Source organism: Oncorhynchus keta, chromosome 6, assembly GCF_023373465.1.
Source record: "Oncorhynchus keta strain PuntledgeMale-10-30-2019 chromosome 6, Oket_V2, whole genome shotgun sequence".
Lineage (NCBI taxonomy): Eukaryota > Metazoa > Chordata > Actinopteri > Salmoniformes > Salmonidae > Oncorhynchus > Oncorhynchus keta.
The window spans coordinates 41443726-41465220 of NC_068426.1; the positions used below are offsets into that span (position 1 = coordinate 41443726).

Consider the following 21495-nt stretch of genomic DNA (forward strand, 5'->3'; position numbering starts at 1 on the left):
TTTAGTCACACTGACATGTTGTGAAAGAAGGGCCAACAATGCCTTTTTGGTCTCAACTCAGTTTCCTGAGTTTCCTGACTTGTCCAGGTAGTCAAGTTGTACATAGTCGGTCTTAACGTCTTCTTTGATTTGCTGGTACTGCAACCTTGGTGTAAAAGCTAAACAAACAAAGATGCACTAACTAGAATAGTGAAAGTAGGCAGTAGGATCTCAGGAGTCCAGCAGACAAGTGGTGAGGAAGGCAGAATCCATCCTGTCTGACTGTGCCCACCTTCTACACCAGGAGTCCAGCAGACAAGTGGTGAGGAAGGCAGAATCCATCCTGTCTGACTGTGCCCACCTTCTACACCAGGAGTCCAGCAGACAAGTGGTGAGGAAGGCAGAATCCATCCTGTCTGACTGTGCCCACCTTCTACACCATGAGTTCCAAGTTTCCTGGTTTAGATTAACCAACCGTTAAGATTAACAAGTCTTAACACTCCTTCACCCCAATGGCCATTGCCCTTTTGAATACAGGGAAGAGGTGGTGGTAGGCTAGGCATGATGACGCTGAGGATGGCGATGGTAATATGTTGTTGATGATTAAGGGGATATGTCGATGTTTTCGTCAGCAGATTGTTGATATGTTGTTGACGAGATGAACTGAGAACGCACACACTTTGGCTTGCTATACTTGTGCTGCTGCTTCCGTCATCGATCATAGGGCCTTCAGAAAGTATTCACACCCATCAACTTTTTATACATTTTGTTGTTACAGCCTGAATTTAAAGTGGATTACATTGACATTTTTTTTTGTCACTGGCCTACATAGAATAATGTCAAAGTGGAATTATGTTTCTAAGATGTATATTTTTATATTATTAATTAGAAAAGTCAATAAATATGCAACCCCTTTGTTGTGGCAAGCCTAAATAAGTTCAGGAGTAACAATTTGAGTCACAAGTCACATAATAAATTTCATGGACTAACGCTGTGCGCAACCTCTTCTCGGTACCCACACATACATCTGTAAGGTCCCTCAGTCAAGCAGTACATTTTAAAAACAGATTCAACCACAAAGACCAGGGAGGGTTTTAAATGCCTCGCAAAGAATGGCACCTATTGCTAGATTTGTTTTATTTTTATTTTTTACCTTTATTTAACTAGGCAAGTCAGTTAAGAAAAAAATCTTATTTTCAATGACGGCCTAGGAACAGTGGGTTTAACTGCCTGTTCAGGGGCAGAACGACAGATTTGTACCTTGTCAGCTCGGGGGTTTGAACTCGCAACCTTCCGGTTACTAGTCCAACGCTCTCTAGGCTACGCTGCCGCCCCGGTAAAAAATAAAACAATCGGACATTGAATATCCCTTTGAGCATGGTGAAGCTATTAGACTTTGGATGGTGTATCAATACACTCAGTCACTACAAAGATACAGGTATCCAGGCAACTCAGTTGCTGGAGAGGAAGGAAACCACTCAGGGATTTCAACACGAGGCCAACGGTGACTTTAAAACAGTTACATAGTTGAATGGCTGTGATAGGAGAAAACTGAGGATGGATCAACAACACTGTAGTTACTCCACAATACTAACCTAAATGACAGAGTGAAAAGAAAGCCTGTACAGAATAAATATTCCAAAACATACATCCTTTTTGCAAAAAGGTGCTAAAGTAAAACTGTAAAAAATGTGTCCTGAGTACAAAGTGTTATGTGGGGGTAAATCCAATAAAACTCATTACTGAGTACCGCGCTCTATATCTTCACGCATAGTGGTGGCTGCATCATGTTATGGGTATATGCTTGTACCTTTCAGCAGGACAATAACCTAAAATACAATGCCACATCTACACTGGAGTTGCTTACCAAGAAAACCGTGAGTGTTCCTGAGTGGCCGAGTTAGAGTTTTGGCAACACCTGAAAATGGTTGTCTAGCAATGATCAACAAACAATTTGACAACGCTTGAATAATTTTGAAAATAATAAATGGGCAAATGTTGCACAATCCAGGTGTGGAAAAGCTCTTAGAGACTTGGCAGCTGTAATCGCTGCCAAAGGTGCTTCTACAAAGTATTGACTCAGGGGTGTAGATGCTTATGCAAATGAGATATTTCAGTATTTCATTTTCCAAAAATGTGCAAACATTTCTAAAAATAGGTTTGAATTTTGTCATTATGAGGAATTGTGTGTAGATGGGTGAGAGAAATACATGCATTTAACCCATTTAGAATTCAGGCAGTAACATCAAAATGCGGAATAAATCAAGGGGTATGAATACTTCCTGAAGGAACTGCATATTTGAAAAGAAAAGTTGAAACTTTAACGTTGTCCTTCAAACCAGATAGAAACAAAATGTCTTACCTCAGCAAAGCTACTCTTGGGAATGTCTATGTAGCTGTGGCCCATCTCCATGTGGATCCTCAGGCCCTCCACGGCAGGCAGACTGTACTGGTAGTTCCTCAGGTCCTGGAAACAAAAACGCAACACAGAACTTACTTGAGGGCATTAATAGCATGTGACCTACTACATTCTCTCAGACATATGACATGCGTCATAGACAATCATTTTTGAAAAGACTAACACACACAGTATCTTAAGATGTTTCAGAGCTGTAACAGACAGGGTATGATAATCCAGTTAGACCTGCCCTCACAGGCTCCTCTCTCCCAGCAGTGAAAAGTTGGCAGGGAACCAAACTACTGCAGTGTCTCTCCCACAGGAGTCCTGATCTAGCTCTGTGTGTGTCATCCCGGTCCTCTGTCGGCTGGCCCTCACCTGAACTCAGGAGCACTGCACAGCATATGCTGGCTCAGTGATCATCCCAGAGGATCAGGGAGATCTCTCTTAACTCGGCTTTAAATCAGGGCTGGAGACCTACTTTTACTGCTTAGCTTCAGGTTTGATGTGAATTGTTATATTCAAAGTTTAGATTGATCAAAAAGAAAAAAAGATACTCTGAAGTATAATAAAATAAATAACAATAAAATTGTTTGTGTGTGTGTGTACTTACAGCCAGCAGGTTCATGATGGTGTGTCCGGTCTCTCTGAACACAGTCTCTCTGAAGCGGACGCTGACCAGCGTACTGGGGTACACTGCAACACAACCCACATAGGGTCAAAGGTCACTAGAATCAGGCTCAACATCAGTCTAAACACTTGTTGCCAATAATTTCATTATTATTTCATCAGGTCATTACTGTAAACTATGGCCACGTTTGTAAAGTAGAGTCAAAGTAAGAGGTGATCTCAATAGTCTAGAGGCTAAAGCACATATCTAGGTCTTGGCCAAGTTCAAAAGTTTGAAACGTCTAGCAGAAAAACTGATTTAAAAAAAGGGTAGGAAGTGTACGTTTTTACTCAAAGTAACAATGTGGTCAAAGGCTTAGTAACTTAAATTGTAGATTCCCCACACGTGGGGGCCGCATGATATCTGTGAAGTGGGCTACCAGAGTTTTTCAACCTGAGCTTAGTACTAGGGTGCTACAGTAGCTGACTGTCCAGTTGTGATCATTTCCATCTGCCTGGAGCCTTCCTCCGATCGCTATCTTATTGTTGACTCTTACCCTCGTCTCCTGTGACCAAACGCCCGCGTCTGGATTATTGACTCTGGAATTGATCTACTTTGGATTTACCTCACTGTATCACAATTGGATTAGCGGACTCTCCCTCTGAAGCGCCTCTCTCATGGGCTCTTCTTTGGTAGCCAACTCAGCCGTCAATCAGTAAGTCTCCGCCCCCTCTAGATAACTGGATTAGCTGACTCTCCCTCGGATAGTGAAACGGCCTCTCCCTCTGAAGCGCCTCTCTCATTGGCAGCTAACTCAGCCGTCAATCAGTAAGTCTCCGCCCCCTCTAGATAACTGGATTAGCTGACTCTCCCTCAGATAGTGAAACGGCCTCTCCCTCTGAAGCGCCTCTCTCATTGGCAGCCAACTCAGCCGTCAATCAGTAAGTCTCCGCCCCCTCTAGATAACTGGATTAGCTGACTCTCCCTCAGATAGTGAAACGGCCTCTCCCTCTGAAGCGCCTCTCTCATTGGCAGCTAACTCAGCCGTCAATCAGTAAGTCTCCGCCCCCTCTAGATAACTGGATTAGCTGACTCTCCCTCAGATAGTGAAACGGCCTCTCCCTCTGAAGCGCCTCTCTCATTGGCAGCTAACTCAGCCGTCAATCAGTAAGTCTCCGCTCCCTCTACTTTAAATAACTGCATATACCGGTAACATTATTTGATACCTGGTTAGATGGCACTATGTATTTCCAAAACGTTGGTTTACTTTAATGTAGCTGTAAGTTTGGTGTTGATAGCAACTGGCTGACTCATGCAGTGCTAACGTAACATTAGCCGGCTGGTAGGGCTAATGTTAGCAGGCTAGTTGGCTAGCAAACGTGCAAGCTTATTTGTAACAATAAATTCATAGAGAATTTGTTTTGCAAATTGGCAAAAAATGACATTGAAACCTGTAGTCATGAGGGCAAATTATTTGGTTTAATTCGAAGTTCTACATTTGAAGTTATTTCTGTTGGAGTTTAAATTATAGGGAATAGGCTGGCTTGCCGGGTCATCCACATAATGTCCCACCCTGCAAAAACATTTTCCGGAATGACTTTGACACTCTAATTGGATTTATGTAATAACTCAAAAAATAGAAAAGTCTTGTAATTCTGCATTGGTACTTCTGATGCAGATATGAATGCAAATCCATATGTAATGTTTATGGAACTATTTACCATGCATTTATTACCACTGAACCTAGACAAGGCGAGTAACTGTTGGGGGCTCACCACTGTGTTCTGCTCCCAGCCGTAGGAGCAGTCTAAGGGGGAAGACCTTGGCCCAGGGCACCTCCAGCCTCTGGATGAGCAGGCCACAGAGGAAGGGCTGTGGAGGCAGACAGAGGCCCTCCAGGGCCTGAAAGGTAGGGGAGAAGAACAGGACCCCGCCGTGCTCCTTACTACCCAGGAAACTACCCGTGAACGCCACGTTGCCCAGCTCCTCCACAAACTTCCCTAAGGGAGGGGGAGAGACAGAGGTCAGTGTGTGCAGAGTACCACTTCAGCGGGGTGGCAGCACCCCCCCGACGACACGCTATGCAACACCCACACTGCTCAAATCACAGGCAAATGCACTTTTTTTTAGCCTAATGATGTTGGCAGAAGACCGCCTCAGTAGAAATGGTAGGGTATAGACTTATGGGTACTAAACTGGTTGCTATTCAGTTGAGTATTAGAAATATGTTTAAATGTACAAATGAGGGCTCCCCCTAGGATTTTGATGGTTGAGTAGGCCTTATGTTGGGTAGAGGGGAGGACCTAAGGGGGTCAGTCAACTCCCACCATCAGGAAACTGGAGCATTTAGTATTTTTTGAGGAACCAGTAACTGCGATTTCCTGAAACCTAGGGCTCTATTTTTGGCTGGTGTTAAGGCGGTGATCGTGTCAAACGCACGTTAGTTAGCAATTTCATCATGTAAAAACGAGCGCACTGGCAAAATGTCATTTTCCAGCCCTAACGCCAGGTTCGACAATTCACCAGTCTTTCTTGCGCTCAGATGTGCGGGGTGGAAATATTTTAGACATGTCCTTAAAAACGAGATCAAATTTCAGGCACCGCTGATAAGGATATTTAAGACCCACCAAAAGTTGGTTTTAGAGGTAACGCAGTTCGTTATGGCGTGAACTTTGACAAACGGAACGCAGCCTATCCAGCCATGACGCACACTGCCCATATGCGCATGGAACAAGAGTTGCGTAATGGTGCCTGTATACGTCGTATTTAGAAACATACAAAAAAAATCCCATTGCGTTTGATTTTCTTAAAAACCAAGGATAGCCTCCTCTCAACGAAGGCTTTTTCTTTTGTCTGCCAATGCAATCCCGAAGTAGTCCAGACGGTCGATAAATGGTTTTGGCTCCTGAATTCAACTGGAAATACATTTTAAAATCACCAAAGCTTTATTAAAATATCAAGTTTGAGAGGAGTAAAATAGCGAGCGGACATTCCCTTTTTATCTATGCATTGTAGGCAGGCCCACATTATTTTAGTCAGACAGGTCCCGTTCTGGACCTGCGTAAAATAACGTCCATGATCTAGGCTGTGTCCATGCCCATCGTTAAACGAGCGATGAGAACCTCGTGATTTTACGACGTTACATTGGACATGTATTTATTGTTGTCGCAAAAAAAAAAAAAAATGATTTGCTTGTTTTTCGTTTTCATTTTGTTACAACCACATGTATTAGATTGATTTAGCCTCCTGGTAAAATTGGGACAACTTGCACTGCAACTTCTGGAGATGTGAGAATGTGATCTGTAAAATGGTTCCGATTTAGGTTAATAAAATATAGGCCTAATTGGGAGCAGTATAACGGTGAGTGGACATTCTCCCTCTCTTTATATTGAATTTTGTCCAGCTACTGTGAAAAGTGTGGATGTGTGTAAAACCCTCCATAACCTTACATGTTCTGTTAGAAAGGTGCATTTGCTCTGGATACCAAAACAGCCAACCACTCCATCTAAACGTGAATCGATTCTCAATTGCGGTACGGTTCTAGAAACATACAGCCCTCTACTTTCATATCACATCCAAATCAATTGGGGGCTCGTCGGAGCAGAGAATTCTTCTCCTCGGCCAAGTCCTCAGATTGGCTCAGCTCCAATTTCAGACGGCTGAGTCAGAAACCACAGGGTCGTCTTTCGTACCACTGTACATGGACCTAAAATTGTGTGAATGGTATGCAAAATGCGTGCAGGTCTGTCTGTGTGTGTGTTTCCGTCTACCTCTGTGCGTCCTGGTAGATGGAGAGGAACAGGCTGTGTGTGTGTGTGTGCGTGCATCTACCCCTCTGTGCATCCTGGTAGATGGAGAGGTACAGCGTGAACAGGTCTTTGGGCAGAGATCTCTCCTCAGACAGACACTCCAGGATGAACACTACCTCCCTCTGCCCTACTGTCTGTAGACCACTGGAGCCCAGACACCAGCACTTCCTACTGCAGTCTACAGGAGAGTAGAGACACACCGTGAGGAAACACATTAGTTTGGGACTGGGACTAGGAATAAGGAGGTTTGCGTTTGATCTCAAAACTCCAAGGTAACACCCTTTCTTTTTTCACCTTCCCATCACCTGAACTGATTTGAAGAAAGTGGACAGGGAATGTACCCGGTAGGAATCCACCATATTGCGTTCAACAGTCCCATCTTTTCAGATCAGTGCAGACAAAGGAAGGGAGAGGTGAGGAAGCCACTTTACAAGAGGGTAGAGATGGATGTTCTACTCACAGCTGACTAGTTTGACATTGACCAGCAGGTTGGCATTGAGGACAAACGTTAAAGGTCGTGGGCCTCCCTCCTCCAATAGGAGCAGGATCTGGCAGGGGGCGGGTCGCTCCTCCACCAATAGATCTCCTCCCCCCTCCTCTTCTCCGGTGGTGATGAGTAGAGGTGGCAGGCCCTCGTCATCCTCTGGCAGCAGACTGGGGCTCCTCTCTACGCAGCTCCCTAGCCCACACAGCAGGCTGTAGTCCCAGGGCCCTGACACTGGGGGGCGCACAACCTCCAATTTTGCTGGGACCTCAGGGGCCAACATACCACCCTCAGACACCGCTGCAAAGCCAGGGGATACTCTGCTGCCAGCCTGGAAGAGACGGCGGATGAGAAATGGATGGGATGAAAGAGAAAATAAACAAACGTGTGCGTCTAGGGATTTTACAATGGGTGTGTGTGTACAGTACCAATCAAACGTTTAGACACACCTTCTCATTACAGGGTTTTTCATTATTTGTTTAACACTTTTTCTTGGTTACTACATGATACCATATGTGTTATTTAATAGTTTATGTCTTCACTATTATTCTACAATGTAAAAAATAGTACAAATAAAGAAAAACCCTTGAAAGAGTAGGTGCCTCTTACGTGGGTGTGTGTCTATATAGAGCTCCTCCTCTTACCGTAGGGGGGTCTGGTGTGACAGGGCTGGACTCCTGGGAACTCCTTCTGCCAGTCACAGATAGCCTGGTGGTGTCGGCCACCTCTCCGTTGGGCAAGATGCCATCTGCAAACCACACACGCTTCTGCTCACGAGGACAACCTGACACATCCACCACACAGGGACAGGGATTTCTGTCATTTTCCCCATTTCCCTATTTAAAGTGTTGTTTAGAGCGCTAAATTTATACCAGTGTTTCCCAATATTAAATTAGCGGCCGCTGCTAAAACATTGCCGCCACTCACCAAAACTACGATAAAAAGAATATTTAAAAAAATATATAAGATACGATTTTGGGGGGAAATCATATTAAGGGATTAAATTAAATTAAATTAAACCAAATATAAAATATGTCGAAAAGATAATGGAGATATATATTTTTAAAATAAGATCTTTGTCGAACTAACAATCACCAAAATAAAGACAGTCTGGGAGAATCTAAAATTCCAAAAATGTCATGGCATGGGGCCCCCATTGATTTTGTTATAATGTTTGAGTCACTCAGCATAACACAGCGTAAGCCATTGGAAAAATGATAGGGGAAACACTGAATACAAATGAGAAACAAGGGAAAATAAAAACAGGAAATCTGGTAAAAATGGAAATGATAAAAATCTAAATTTTTCATTATAGCCAAACTGTGGCTGGCTAAGCTATCCAATGGAGAGCAAGAGGATGTTTATCCCTTTTGGGAACACCATTATACAACAGCAACCCTTGATACTAGTTCAAGGGGTGCATAAGTACCGTCGCTGCAGGGGGTTTTGAGCACGGAGACGGGCACCATGACGGTGGGCGGAGGGGAGTTGAGGGTGCCTGCAGCCCGGGCCTGTTGCAGCGGGGGGATTGTGCTGCAGTACTCTGACGGGACGTTGGGGTTCGGGCTCGGACCTGTCGGACTCATCATACGCTCCAGAGCCTGGGCTAGAGGGGGAGATGAGAGCGAGAGATAGAGGGGGAGGTGAGAGAGAGAGATAGAGGGGGAGGTGAGAGAGAGAGATAGAGGGGGAGATGAGAGAGAGAGAGATAGAGGGAGAGGTGAGACATTTTACAAATGTTCCACTCTTAGAATTAAAATCACTTTTTCCCCCGGGTAACCCGGACTGTCTTTAAAGTGTAATTTTTAAGCATTAAGGCCCCGAGGGGTTGTGGTAAATGGCCAATATACCACGGCTAAGGGCTGTTCTTAAGCACATCACAACCTAGAGTGCCCAGATACAGCGCTTAGCCGTGGTATATTGGCAATACACCACAAACCCCCGAGGTGCCTTATTGCTATTATAAACTGGTTACCAAAGTAATTAATTAGAGCAGTAAAAATACATGTCATACCCGTGGCATACGGTCTGATATACCATGGCTTTCAGCCAATCAGCATTCAGGGCTCCCAGAACCACCCAGTTTATAATAAAGCATTTAAAACCATAGGAGAGAATCATATGCCTTTCGAAGGTGTATTATACATAACATTTCATGTTTACTTTTACATTCATTCTCATAAAAATATGACTCTAAAGCAATATAAAGTCATTGATAATCTCACAAGGTCTCGTTTTAAAATGTGTAGTTGGGGTTTGAAACAGCCTGAAAAACCGAGGCAAAAATAGAACCGGTTCAAATGAACAAACCACTTTTAGGGAACAGTGCCTTCGGAAAGTATTCAGACCCCTTGACCTTTTCCACATTTTGTTACTTTACAGCCTTATTCTAAAATTGATTTAATTGTTGTTATCCTCAATCAATCAACACACAATACCCCAATGAAAAAGCAAAACATTTTTTTTTAGAAATGTTTGCTCATCTATATTTCACATTAACATAAATATTCAGACCCTTTACTCAGTATTTTGTTGAAGCACCTTTCGCAGCAATTACTGCCTCCAGTCTTCTTGGGTATGATGCTACAAACTTGGCACACCTGTATTTGAGGAGCTCCTCCCATTCTTCTCTACAGATCCTCTCAAGCTCTGTCAGGTTGAATGGGAAGTGTTGCTGCACAGCTATTTTCAGGTCTCTCCAGAGATGTTCAATCGGGTTCAAGTACAGGCTCTGGATGGGCCACTCAAGGACATTCAGAGACTTGTCCCGAAGCCACTCCTGCGTTGTCTTGGCTGTGTGCTTAGAGTCGTTGTCCTGTTGGAAGGTGAACCTTCACCCCAGTCGGAGATCCTGAGCAGGTTTTTAAATCAAGGATCTGTGTACTTTGCCATGTTCATCTTTGCCTCGATCCAGACTAGTCTCCCAGTCCCTGCCGCTGAAAAACATCCCCACAGCATGATGCTGCCACCACCATGCTCCACCTTAGGGATGGTTCCAGATTTCCTCCAGACATGGCGCTTGGCATTCAGACCAAAGAGTTCAATCTTGGTTTCATCAGACCAGGGAATCTTGTTTCTCATGGTCTGAGAGTCTTTAGGTGTCTTTTGGCAAACTCCAAGAGGGCTGTCATGTGCCTTTTACTGAGGAGTGGCTTCCGTCTGGCCACTCTACCATAAAGACCTGATTGGTGGAGTGCTGCAGAGATGGTTGTCCTTCTGAAAGATTCTCCCATCTACCCAGAGGAACTCTGGAGCTCTGTCAGAGTGACCATCAGGTTCTTGGTCACCTCCCTGACCAAGGCCCTTCTCCCCAGTTGCTCAGATTGGCCGATGGGGCAAGCTCTAGGAAAAGTTTTGGTGGTTCCAAACTTCTTCCATTTAAGAATGATGGAGACCATTGTGTTCTTGGGGACCTTCAAATGCTGCAGAATTGTTTTGGTACCCTTCCCCAGATCTGTGCCTCAACACAATCCTGTCTCTGAGCTCTACGGACAATTCCTTCACCCTCATGGCTTGGTCTTTGCTCTGACATACACTGTCAACGGAGGGACCTTATATAGACAGGTGTGTGCCTTTCCAAATCACGTCCAATCAATTTAATTTAACACAGGTGGACTCAGTCAAGTTGTAGAAACATCAAGGATGATCAATGGAAACAGGATGCACCTGAGCTCAATTTTGAGTGTTATAGCAAAAGGTCTGAATACTTATGTAAATAAGTTTACATTTGATTTTTTTTAAATCTCATACATTTGCTAAAAATTGCACAAAAAAAACAGTTAACGCTTTTTCATGTTGGGGTATTGTGTGTAGATTGCTGAGGATTTTGTTTTATTTAATCAATTAGAATAAGGGAGTAACATAACAAAATGTGGAAAAAGTCAACGGGTCAGGAACACTTAAGGCACTGTACAATCTAGGCCTTTGTGAACATAGGCTATTCATAGGGATGTTATGATAAATAAATAAAAACAATACAAATTTGGCTTTTCACAAAATAAATTGCTGGTAAAAACACACAGGCTAGCCTACACTGTATCCAAATACAGCCACTGTATAATATAAATGAAACGACAGCGGCATTGGATGTTGGTACACCAGAAGCCTTTTCCAATGGAAACGCTGCGTTGGAGAGGCGGTTGCAGTGCGTTCTGTGTGGTGCCACACGTTGGATTTATCTAACCTACGCGTCAAACTGTATGCGTAGACGGCTTGACAGAAATGGTAGCAGAAGGTGAATTTTGAACATTTGCTGAAGCCCCCTCTCTGCACTTGGTGGCACACAATTAGCCCAGCGTTGTCCGGGTTAGGGGAGGGTTTGGCCGGCAGGGATGTCCTGGTCCCATCGCGCACTAGTGACTCCTGTGGCGGGCCGGGCGCAATGCACGCCGACAGTCGCCAGTCGCACAGTGTTTCCTCCGACACGTTGGCGCGGCTGGCTTCCGGGTTAAGCGGGCATTGTGTCAAGAAGCAGTGTGGCTTGGCTGGGTTGTTTCGGAGGACGCATGGCTCTCGACCTTCGGCTCTCCCGAGTCCGTACGGGAGTTGCAGCGATGGGACAAGACTAACTACCAATTGGATACCACGAAAGTGGGGAGAATTTTTAAAATATATATTTTTTTTCATGTAAAAACAAAAAATAATGTAGGTATGCCTACCATACTAGTAGCTCAAAGGTTGGAGCCAATTTTGTTAGCGTAGGCCTAATAACTGCATTTTAAGGTCGCGTGTATAGTTTCAACACAATATGCATAAACAATAGGCTATAGTAAATATGATAGAATAATACAACAGCACACACACCCACAAAACACACACACTGAGACATTGCATATAACAGCTGTACACACATCTGGACCATGACATACGCATGTTCTGTGCTGTAGCGAATCAACATTATTTCACGGGATGTTTGCCATGTCCTAATAGCATTTGTTGTATATAGCCGAAGTAAACAATAATGGTGAAAAGTAATCAAAACAACTGTTCCGCCACCTCTCTTGGCCAAGCCTCACGTTTAACAGACACTCCTATACAGCAATCTAACGTGGACAGATGGAAGCCCCGCATCACATGGGCGACGTGAGCTATCCTTCTCACACCACAGAAAAACCACGTCGTACTGCCCTGGCTCTGCATCCACCATAGTTACCGGAACTGTGCTGTGAAATTAAAACAGTCAGCACACTACGGTTAAGTTTGGCTCTGTTATTGTACATCAGGCAAGGAAGGGTGAATGAGGAAGTGATGGGAGAGAACAAGAGTGAGAGAATGAGAGAGTGGGATATGGATGGAGAGAGAGAGTGGGGGAGTTGATTCCAGGAAAGCGAGTGGTGGCCTAACTCAGATCAGGCCAGGCATGCTAGCAGATACACATATACTTCCAGTCATTGCCCTAGTTAGCATTGGCTTTGCGAAACCCTCTAACTTACTTCATACGGGACACGGTCTCATAAAAATGGTATCCAATTTCATCTGACTCTGGGGAAGGAGATAAAAGGGCCTCATTGCCAAAATGGCGTATCCCAAAAGCTAAGCACTCAGGGAGTATTGAAAATTCCCAAAACAATGGATAGAGGACTCTCTTTTGTACATTTTGACAGCATTGAAAAAGAACACATTTCCAATGCAGCCCTGGGACATCACTGGAGACCAAATGTGGCCCAAGGGGCAAAATTAGTTTGACACCCCTAACCTAAATGGACACCCGATGCCGTGCTTCGTCCGCTAGCTGCTGTGTGTGTGTGTGTGTGTGTGTGTGTGTGTGTGTGTGAGAGTGTGTGAGAAGTGCTGACTGGGCTCTGGCCTTCATTATATTGATTAAACATCATATCATCTTTAGTGGCCTGGTTGGACAGGCACGAGCCAACACAGTCCGTCAGACTACCTGCACGACACATACGCACACACACACACACTGGCACACACACACACACACACACACACACACACACACACACACACACACACACACACACACACACACACACACACACACACACACACACACACACACACACACACACACACACGTGAATGAAGCCACACAAGCGCAGACACTAGTTAGGCTATTAGCTTGGGTTAAGAGCACTACTCACAACAACAGATCAATAGCACAACAGAAGAGAGAGAGACTGAGGAGAGAGTTTAAGAGTTGCACCTTGATCTTTCTGAGAGGAGACAATGACACGGCATAAAAAGCGCAGCAGTCTGTGTCCTCTAAGGAGCACTCAACAAGCCCATATAGATCAGAGAAATAAACTGAATCCAGTGTGTGTGTGTGTGCACGTTGCACACCACAACAACATGTACACAGAATCAGATCATAACAGATAAACCAGTGTGAGCTAGAAGCACTAGGCTTCTTGTTCTTCTCTGTTAAAAAAATTCATAGGGCGTCCCATCTTACCTTGCTTTCACTCCTCCAAACTCGGAGCTCTGTAGGTCCCCTTGGTCACGCTAACCTACTTAGCCTTACCGACGTTAGCCCTTGTTGGCTGAATGTAAATGGGCTGTATTAGCCTAACTGAAGCAAAGTATATTAGCCATATTACAGTAGGTGCTAGCTTGACTGAAGCTAGCGCTGTTCTCCCAGCTGGGCTGTTAGCTGCAGACTCCAGGCTGGCAAGGGAGGTGTACTGTGAGCCTCACAGACTGACTGCTCCCAATACTGATGAGCGCAATGGGGAGAGTAATGGAGGGGGAGGGAGCGTCGCATCACCCTGCTCCTGCCCTCAGTCCCAATCAAAGTGGATGGCCCCTTTTCTTTCTTTCTTTCCCTCACACACACACACAGTAGACAAGGGGCCGGAAATAGCCTGTCCCTGGACATGTGTGCCCGTGCCAGAGACGGAGTCAATTGTGCAGTGTGTGTGCGCATGCATCACATGCTCACTGCGTCCGGTGGCTCCCGTCACACACACACACACACACACACACACACACACACACACACACACACACACACACACACACACACACACACACACCCTAACTCCTTCCAGCCATAACTACATACCTCCAGCTCCGCCCCTTTCTCTGCACCAGTCATATCGTCCTGACTCTAACCTCAGCTCTGTTTCTGGAGAGGAGAAAGTCATTCACCTGACCAGGGAAGCAGAACCATAGAAATTGAATACATAGAACAGAAACGCTTCTCTTTTCCACCTGATTTTTCACCACTCACCAATAACATTGTAAAGCAACAGAAATGACTGATTAGTTGGCTAGAGTGGCACTAGGGCGAGACAGGATACCCTGGCCTCCTAGCAACACCACCATCGGCGGGTAAATTAGAAAGCATTATTTTCAAATGGGGATGGATGTTCTAGTCATTGTGTTTCTATGTGCAGCTCCTCAGTGGAAGGCCAAAGTCGTTGTTCAGGAGAGCAGAAGGGCTTTGCACAGACCTTTCAGGTGGCAGGCCAGTCGTTGTTCAGGAGAGCAGAAGGGCTTTGCACAGACCTTTCAGGTGGCAGGCCAGTCGTTGTTCAGGAGAGCAGAAGGGCTTTGCACAGACCTTTCAGGTGGCAGGCCAGTCGTTGTTCAGGAGAGCAGAAGGGCTTTGCACAGACCTTTCAGGTGGCAGGCCAGTCGTTGTTCAGGAGAGCAGAAGGGCTTTGCACAGACCTTTCAGGTGGCAGGCCAGTCGTTGTTCAGGAGAGCAGAAGGGCTTTGCACAGACCTTTCAGGTGGCAGGCCAGTCGTTGTTCAGGAGAGCAGAAGGGCTTTGCACAGACCTTTCAGGTGGCAGGCCAGTCGTTGTTCAGGAGAGCAGAAGGGCTTTGCACAGACCTTTCAGGTGGCAGGCCAGTCGTTGTTCAGGAGAGCAGAAGGGCTTTGCACAGACCTTTCAGGTGGCAGGCCAGTCGTTGTTCAGGAGAGCAGAAGGGCTTTGCACAGACCTTTCAGGTGGCAGGTGCTCCAAATGAAAAAAAGGGCACCCCCATGACACACATATTTCACAATATGAGGAGGAAATTATATTCCTAAAAAAGCTTTCCAATTTCACTGACTCACCCTGTGATGAGGAGCTCACTCGCTGGCGATGGCCGTTGCGCTTGTGCCATAAACCTACCATTCTCTTGTAAAACAATGTTCGCTCAATAGGCCTATTTGGAAGTTGATCAAATATTTTAGTCTAATCTGTCTTCTTTTCAGCGGGAGCCATTTGCTCTCAAACTGGTGCGTTACCGTGATTGTATTTGAAATATTGCGAAAGGCCTGTTTTGTCTCCATGCTGTTCACTGACAGATTTGCCACACGTTTCCCCACTGTAGGCTGTGCCTTGTTATTGGGCTGCACACAATACACAGCGAGGCCATTTTTAAAAGAAGCTATTGATCCTCTGTGGCTAGATTATAGGCCTACTTATGTTGTAGTAGGCTATTGATCCTCTGTGGCTAGATTATAGGCCTACTCATGTTGTAGTAGGCTATTGATCCTCTGTGGCTAGATTATAGGCCTACTCATGTTGTAGTAGGCTATTGATCCTCTGTGGCTAGATTATAGGCCTACTCATGTTGTAGTAGGCTATTGATCCTCTGTGGCTAGATTATAGGCCTACTTATGTTGTAGTAGGCTATTGATCCTCTGTGGCTAGATTATAGGCCTACTTATGTTGTAGTAGGCTATTGATCCTCTGTGGCTAGATTATAGGCCTACTCATGTTGTAGTAGGCTATTGATCCTCTGTGGCTAGATTATAGGCCTACTCATGTTGTAGTAGGCTATTGATCCTCTGTGGCTAGATTACAGGCCTACTTATGTTGTAGTAGGCTATTGATCCTCTGTGGCTAGATTACAGGCCTACTTATGTTGTAGTAGGCTATTGATCCTCTGTGGCTAGATTACAGGCCTACTTATGTTGTAGTAGGCTATTGATCCTCTGTGGCTAGATTATAGGGCTACTTATGTTGTAGTAGGCTATTCTGAATTATAGAATTACTGCTGCCTGTTCAACAACTTCAGCAAATGTATTTAATTTAATAAATGATGAAGTGCTGCTGTGCGTAGGCTATCAGCCAACCAGACTAAATATTGAGTTAATTTGACCAGGGGTGCTGCAGCACCTCCAGCACCCGTTCCGCGGCTATGATTCTATAAGGAAATAAATGTTGAAGTGCTGCTGTGCGTAGGCTATCAGCCAACCAGACTAAATATTGATGTCAATCAAGTGTTGTGCTGTTGACATTTAAACTAGGTAGCTCGCCACAGACACTCAACCAGTGACCGCATTTCGAGCCATGCATGTTTGAATCCCGGGCACACTCAATCTCTGTACAGGAAAGGCACAACCGGGCCCACGAGAGGTGTGGGGGGTTGACGAACTTGACGACGTGACGATGACTTGGGGGCAGTGGGTTGTCAAGGATCTCAAGGATAAATTGGCTAATTTTACAGACCCCCCCCCTTAGACTGTCTAAAAACTTCACTAGTTGTCAAGTCCTTGCTTCCTCCGTCCTTGGAAGGTCAATTAGATGAAGTCTGAGGGAGGGACCTTGGATCCTCTCCTCCAATGAGAGCTTTGAGAGGAATTGAGGAAACAAGGATGACAACTAGTGACATTTTCAGACAACCTTATGCCACTCCTTAGCCTACACTGTGACCAAGCCACAAACAAGCACAACTACCAGTTAACAAAGTGCTATTCATCAGTCATGTGCTGCTCTAGATAGTCTAAGGCTCTGTCCCAAATGACACTCCATTCTCTATAGTGCACTACTTTTGACCAGGGTCCATTGGGATGCTTCCTAGAGTACAGCAACCAATGTTCCTTCTAAGCTGAGCGGTGCGCAGTAGCCCCGAGACTGCCGAGGAAGCTCCCCGAGGACTGTCAGAAAAAATATCAGCCCACGGAGAGAAGCACGAGATTGAACTTCACTCAGCTTTATACAGTTTTCCCTGTTTGTTAACACTATCAACGTTTCCCTTTACTGTGTCAATTGTGATCGAATCAACGCAATATTAGCCACTTTCAATACAACTTACCCAAACAAAAACGAACTACGCAAGACTTGGTATCCAAAACTAACTGCACAAAGATTTTGTTGTAGGCAGAAGTGGGTATTTCTCCTTTGCTAAAGATAATCATTCCACCTGACAGGTGTGGCATATCAAGAATCTGATTAAAAACATGATCATTACACAGATGCACCTTGAGCCAAGGACAACAAAAAGGCCACGCTAAAACACAATGCCACAGATGTCTCAAGTTGAGGCAGCGTGTAATTGGCATCCTGACTGCAGAAATGTCCACCAGAGGTGTTGCCAGATAATTTCATGTCAACGTAGTTTCAGAGAATTTGCCAGTACGTCCAACCGGCCTCACAACCGCAGACCACGTGTATGGCGTCATGGCAACGTGGAGGCGAGCAGTTTACTGAAGTCAACGTTATTTACACAGTGCCGCATAGTGGCGGCGGCGGAGATATAGTATGGGAAGGCACAAGCTACGGACAACTAGAGAGATTCTGTGATGAGATCCTGACGCTCATTGTTGTGCCATTCATCTGCCGCCATCACTATGAAATAATATATGGAATCATGTAGTAACCAAAAAAGTGTTAAATCAAAATATATTTGAGATTCTTCGAAGTAGCCACGCTTTGCCTTGATGACAGCTTTGCACACTCTTTGCATTCTCTGAAATGCTGTCATCAAGGGGCGGCAGGTAGTCTAGTGGTTATAAGTGTTCGGCCAGTAACCGAAAGGTTGGTGTATCGAATCCCCGAGCTGACAAGGTAAAAAAAAAAAAATCAGTCGTTCTGCCCCTGAACACGGCAGTTAACCCACTGTTCTCAGGCCTTCATTGTAACATAAGAATGTGTTCTTAACTGACCTGCCTAGTTAACTAAAAATGTTAAATAAAATCAAGGCAACGGGTGGCTACTTTGAAGAATCTAAAATATATTCTGATTTGTTTAACACTTTTTTGGTGTGTTTTGACGTCTTTCCTATTATTCTACAATGTATAAATTAGTAAAAATAAAGAAAATCCCTTGAGTGAGTAGGTGGCGACAAATTTTTGACTGGTACTGTATGCAAATAGACCATTGCCATATATGGATCTGTACCATTTACTTTGATTTGGACTGTTTACAGCATGAGTGGTCGTGAGTAGATGAACTGGACTGTGTTTACAGCATGAGCGGTCGTGAGTAGATTAGCTTGTTTTGAGATCGAAGCGAGAGTTGCATGCAGCCAAGTGTGCATTTTGTTCATATCCTTTGCTAGTTAGTGAGTTATGCTAGTTTTGCTAGTTATAGATTATTTGTAGTCAGCAATAGAGGAGTGATTGCTTTTACAAAAGCGCAAAATGTGTACATTTCTAGACATCTTTCAAAAGCAGTCAGGTAAAAGAGCTTTGCCATAAAGTGGGAAGTGTTGTGTTTTGAGACGGGCTCGAATAAATTAAGTAGTTAATAGCCAGAGTAGCATCATTTCTCCGATTCTCTGTAAATGGTCTGAGAATAATAATGCATTTTATTTGGTTTCTCGCATCAAACAACATTTTCAGTCACCTCATTGTCTGAAGGTGAAGTGGATAAACAGGTTAATGTCAAGCCCGACATGTTTTTTTCCAAAGGTCTCATGGACTGTAGGCTTACATTGAACACCACACATTGGCTGCTACTGTAGGCTGAATGATAGAACAGCTATGTCCATGTTAAAATGTTATGGGATGCATTTTCTCCTTTGTTTTTGATGGTAGGCCACTCTGGCAGGACTACATTATGATCAAATTAGAGGACGGACGATTAAATCGGAATGGCCGATTAATTAGTGACGAATTCAAGGTTTCATAACAATCGGTAATCGGCATTTTTGGACACCGATTGTGCCCGATTACATTGCACTCCACGAGGAGACTGCGTGGCAGGCTGACTACCTGTTATGCGAGTGCAGCAAGGAGCCAAGGTAAGGTGCTAGCTAGCGTTAAACTTAGCAATCAAACAATCTTAACATAATCACTAGTTAACAACACAAGGTTGATAATATTACTAGTTTATCTAGCTTGTCCTGCGTTGCATATAATCGATGCGGTGCCTGTTAATTTCTCATCGAATCACAGCCTACTTCGTCAAACGGGTGATGATTTAACAAGCGCATTCGCGAAAAAAGCACTTTCGTTGCACCAATGTGTACCTAACCATGAACAATAATGCCTTTCTTTAAAATCAATACACAAGTATATATTTTGAAACCTCCATATTTAGTTAATATTGCCTGCTAACATTAATTTATTTTAACTAGGGAAATTGTGTCACTTCTCTTGCGTTCCGTGCAAGCAGAGTCAGGGTATATGCAGCAGTTTGGGCCGCCTGGCTCGTTGTGAACTGTGTGAAGACCATTTATTCCGAACAAAGACCGTAATTAATGACAGAATTGTACATAATTATGACATAACATTGAAGATTGTGCAATGTAACAGCAATATTTAGACTTAAGGATGCCACCCGTTAGATAAAATACGGAACGGTTCCGTATTTCACTGAAAGAATCGTTTTTTTTCTCGAAACGATAGGTCATTAATATGGTCAAATCCAGAAACTACGTTTCGTATTTGTGTGTGTTATTATGTTGTAATTAAGTCTATGATTTGATATTTGATAGAGCATTCTGACTGAGCGGTGGTAGGCAGCAGCAGGCTTGTAAGCATTCATTCAAACAGCACTTTCATGTGTTTGACAGCAGCTCTTCGCTGTGCTTCAAGCATTGAGCTGTTTATGACTTCAAGCCTATCAAGTCCCGAGATTAGGCTGGTGTAACCGATGTGAAATGGCTAGCTAGTTAGCGGGGCGCACTAATATCATTTCAAATGTCACTCGCTCTGAGACCTTGAAGTAGTTGTTCCCCTTGCTCTGCAAGGGTCGCGGCTTTTGTGGAGCGATGGGTAACGATGCTTCGAGGGTGGCTGTTGTCGATGTGTTCCTGGTTCGAGCCCAAGTAGGGGCGAGGAGAGGGACGGAAGCTATACTGTTACACTGGCAATACTATAGTGCCTATAAGAACATCCAATAGTCAAAGGTATATGAAATACAAATGGTATAGAGAGAGAAATAGTCCTATAATTCCTATAATAACTACAACCTAAAACTTCTTACCTGGGAATATTGAAGACTCATGTTAAAAGGAACCACCAGCTTTCATATGTTCTCATGCTCTGAGCAAGGAACTTACACGTTAGCTTTTTTACATGGCACATATTGCACTTTTACTTTCTTCTACAACACTTTGTTTTTGCATTATTTAAACCAAATTAAACATGTTTCATTATTTATTTGAGGCTAAATTGATTTATGTATTATATTAAGTTAAAATAGAAGTGTTCATTGTTCATTCAGTATTGTTGTAATTGTCATTATTACAAATAAATAAATGTTAAAAAAAAGAAAAGAAAATCGGTATTGGACTTTTTTGGTCCTCCAATAATCGGTATCGGCGTTGAAGTCGGTCGACCTCTAGATCAAACAGCCACAGTAGCCTACTTGGCCACTTAAAACTAACTTAAAAAGCGGGTACAGCCTCAGTGTTCACAGTAAACGCGACCAGGAAGTTGAACAGAATTTTCACAACATTCAAATTTGCGCTCAGCAGACCTGAAATTTTTACCAGTAGCGATTTTCTTTTGGAGGGCACATAAATAAGAACTCTTGTAAAACACCGTCCGTTTTGCTTCTTCTTCAGAGTTGTTCTTGGAATGCATATTACTTCGGTTCAGTAAGCACTCCAAGTTGAAATAGTTGAGAGACCTTGTCTGACATTCCTTCTAAGTGACCTTATAGTTCAGAGTGAACATAAAACTGGGATACTTTCCTTGAATCATTCACCATAGAGTTCCATATGCCCCAGGGCTGAGTGAGGCTGAGGCCTACCAACTACTCTACAGAGACAAACACCAGGCTGTGAATACTCTAGTGTGTTCTTCAGACATCAAAGGCTCCTTTCATGTTCTTCTGGGAGGAGCCAGACAATGGTGGTTCAGAGCCATACAGAGCAGTCAGCTGAGCTACACACATCTGATGGTGGTCTTGTAGAATAGCAGATAAGATACGTATACATCTGTGACATGGGTGTATGACATCTTGGAAGAAAACACTCGTAGAAGTTAGAATCTTAATATCACAAACAGGCTTTTCTTTTTCTTGTGCCCCTCATTCACTGCTAGTCAGCCATCGCAGCGGATGGCCCATCGAAATCACACCTAAACTATA

The 21495-nt window shown here is 44.1% G+C and overlaps 2 protein-coding genes across 3 annotated transcripts in view; one reads left to right on the forward strand and one right to left on the reverse strand.

Annotated features, from left to right (window-relative positions):
* The window catches only part of LOC127930804 (uncharacterized), a 300690-nt gene that overhangs the window by 98499 nt on the left and 180696 nt on the right, over positions 1 to 21495 (forward strand). The gene's annotated exons all lie outside the window — the stretch shown is intronic.
* LOC118373090 (zinc finger FYVE domain-containing protein 16-like) overlaps positions 1 to 21495 on the reverse strand; it is a 44231-nt gene that overhangs the window by 5523 nt on the left and 17213 nt on the right. Inside the window, exons 5-11 of one of the 2 annotated variants that reach the window (XM_035759159.2) lie at positions 8710 to 8886; positions 7925 to 8028; positions 7257 to 7611; positions 6819 to 6974; positions 4763 to 4987; positions 2991 to 3073; positions 2342 to 2446 (exon numbers count right to left, since the gene is read on the reverse strand). In XM_035759159.2, the coding sequence (XP_035615052.1) occupies positions 2342 to 2446; positions 2991 to 3073; positions 4763 to 4987; positions 6819 to 6974; positions 7257 to 7611; positions 7925 to 8028; positions 8710 to 8886 (1205 nt within the window). Of the gene's footprint in view, positions 1 to 2341; positions 2447 to 2990; positions 3074 to 4762; positions 4988 to 6818; positions 6975 to 7256; positions 7612 to 7924; positions 8065 to 8709; positions 8887 to 21495 lie in introns of both variants that reach the window. The other variant, XM_035759158.2, reaches the window with a different exon arrangement.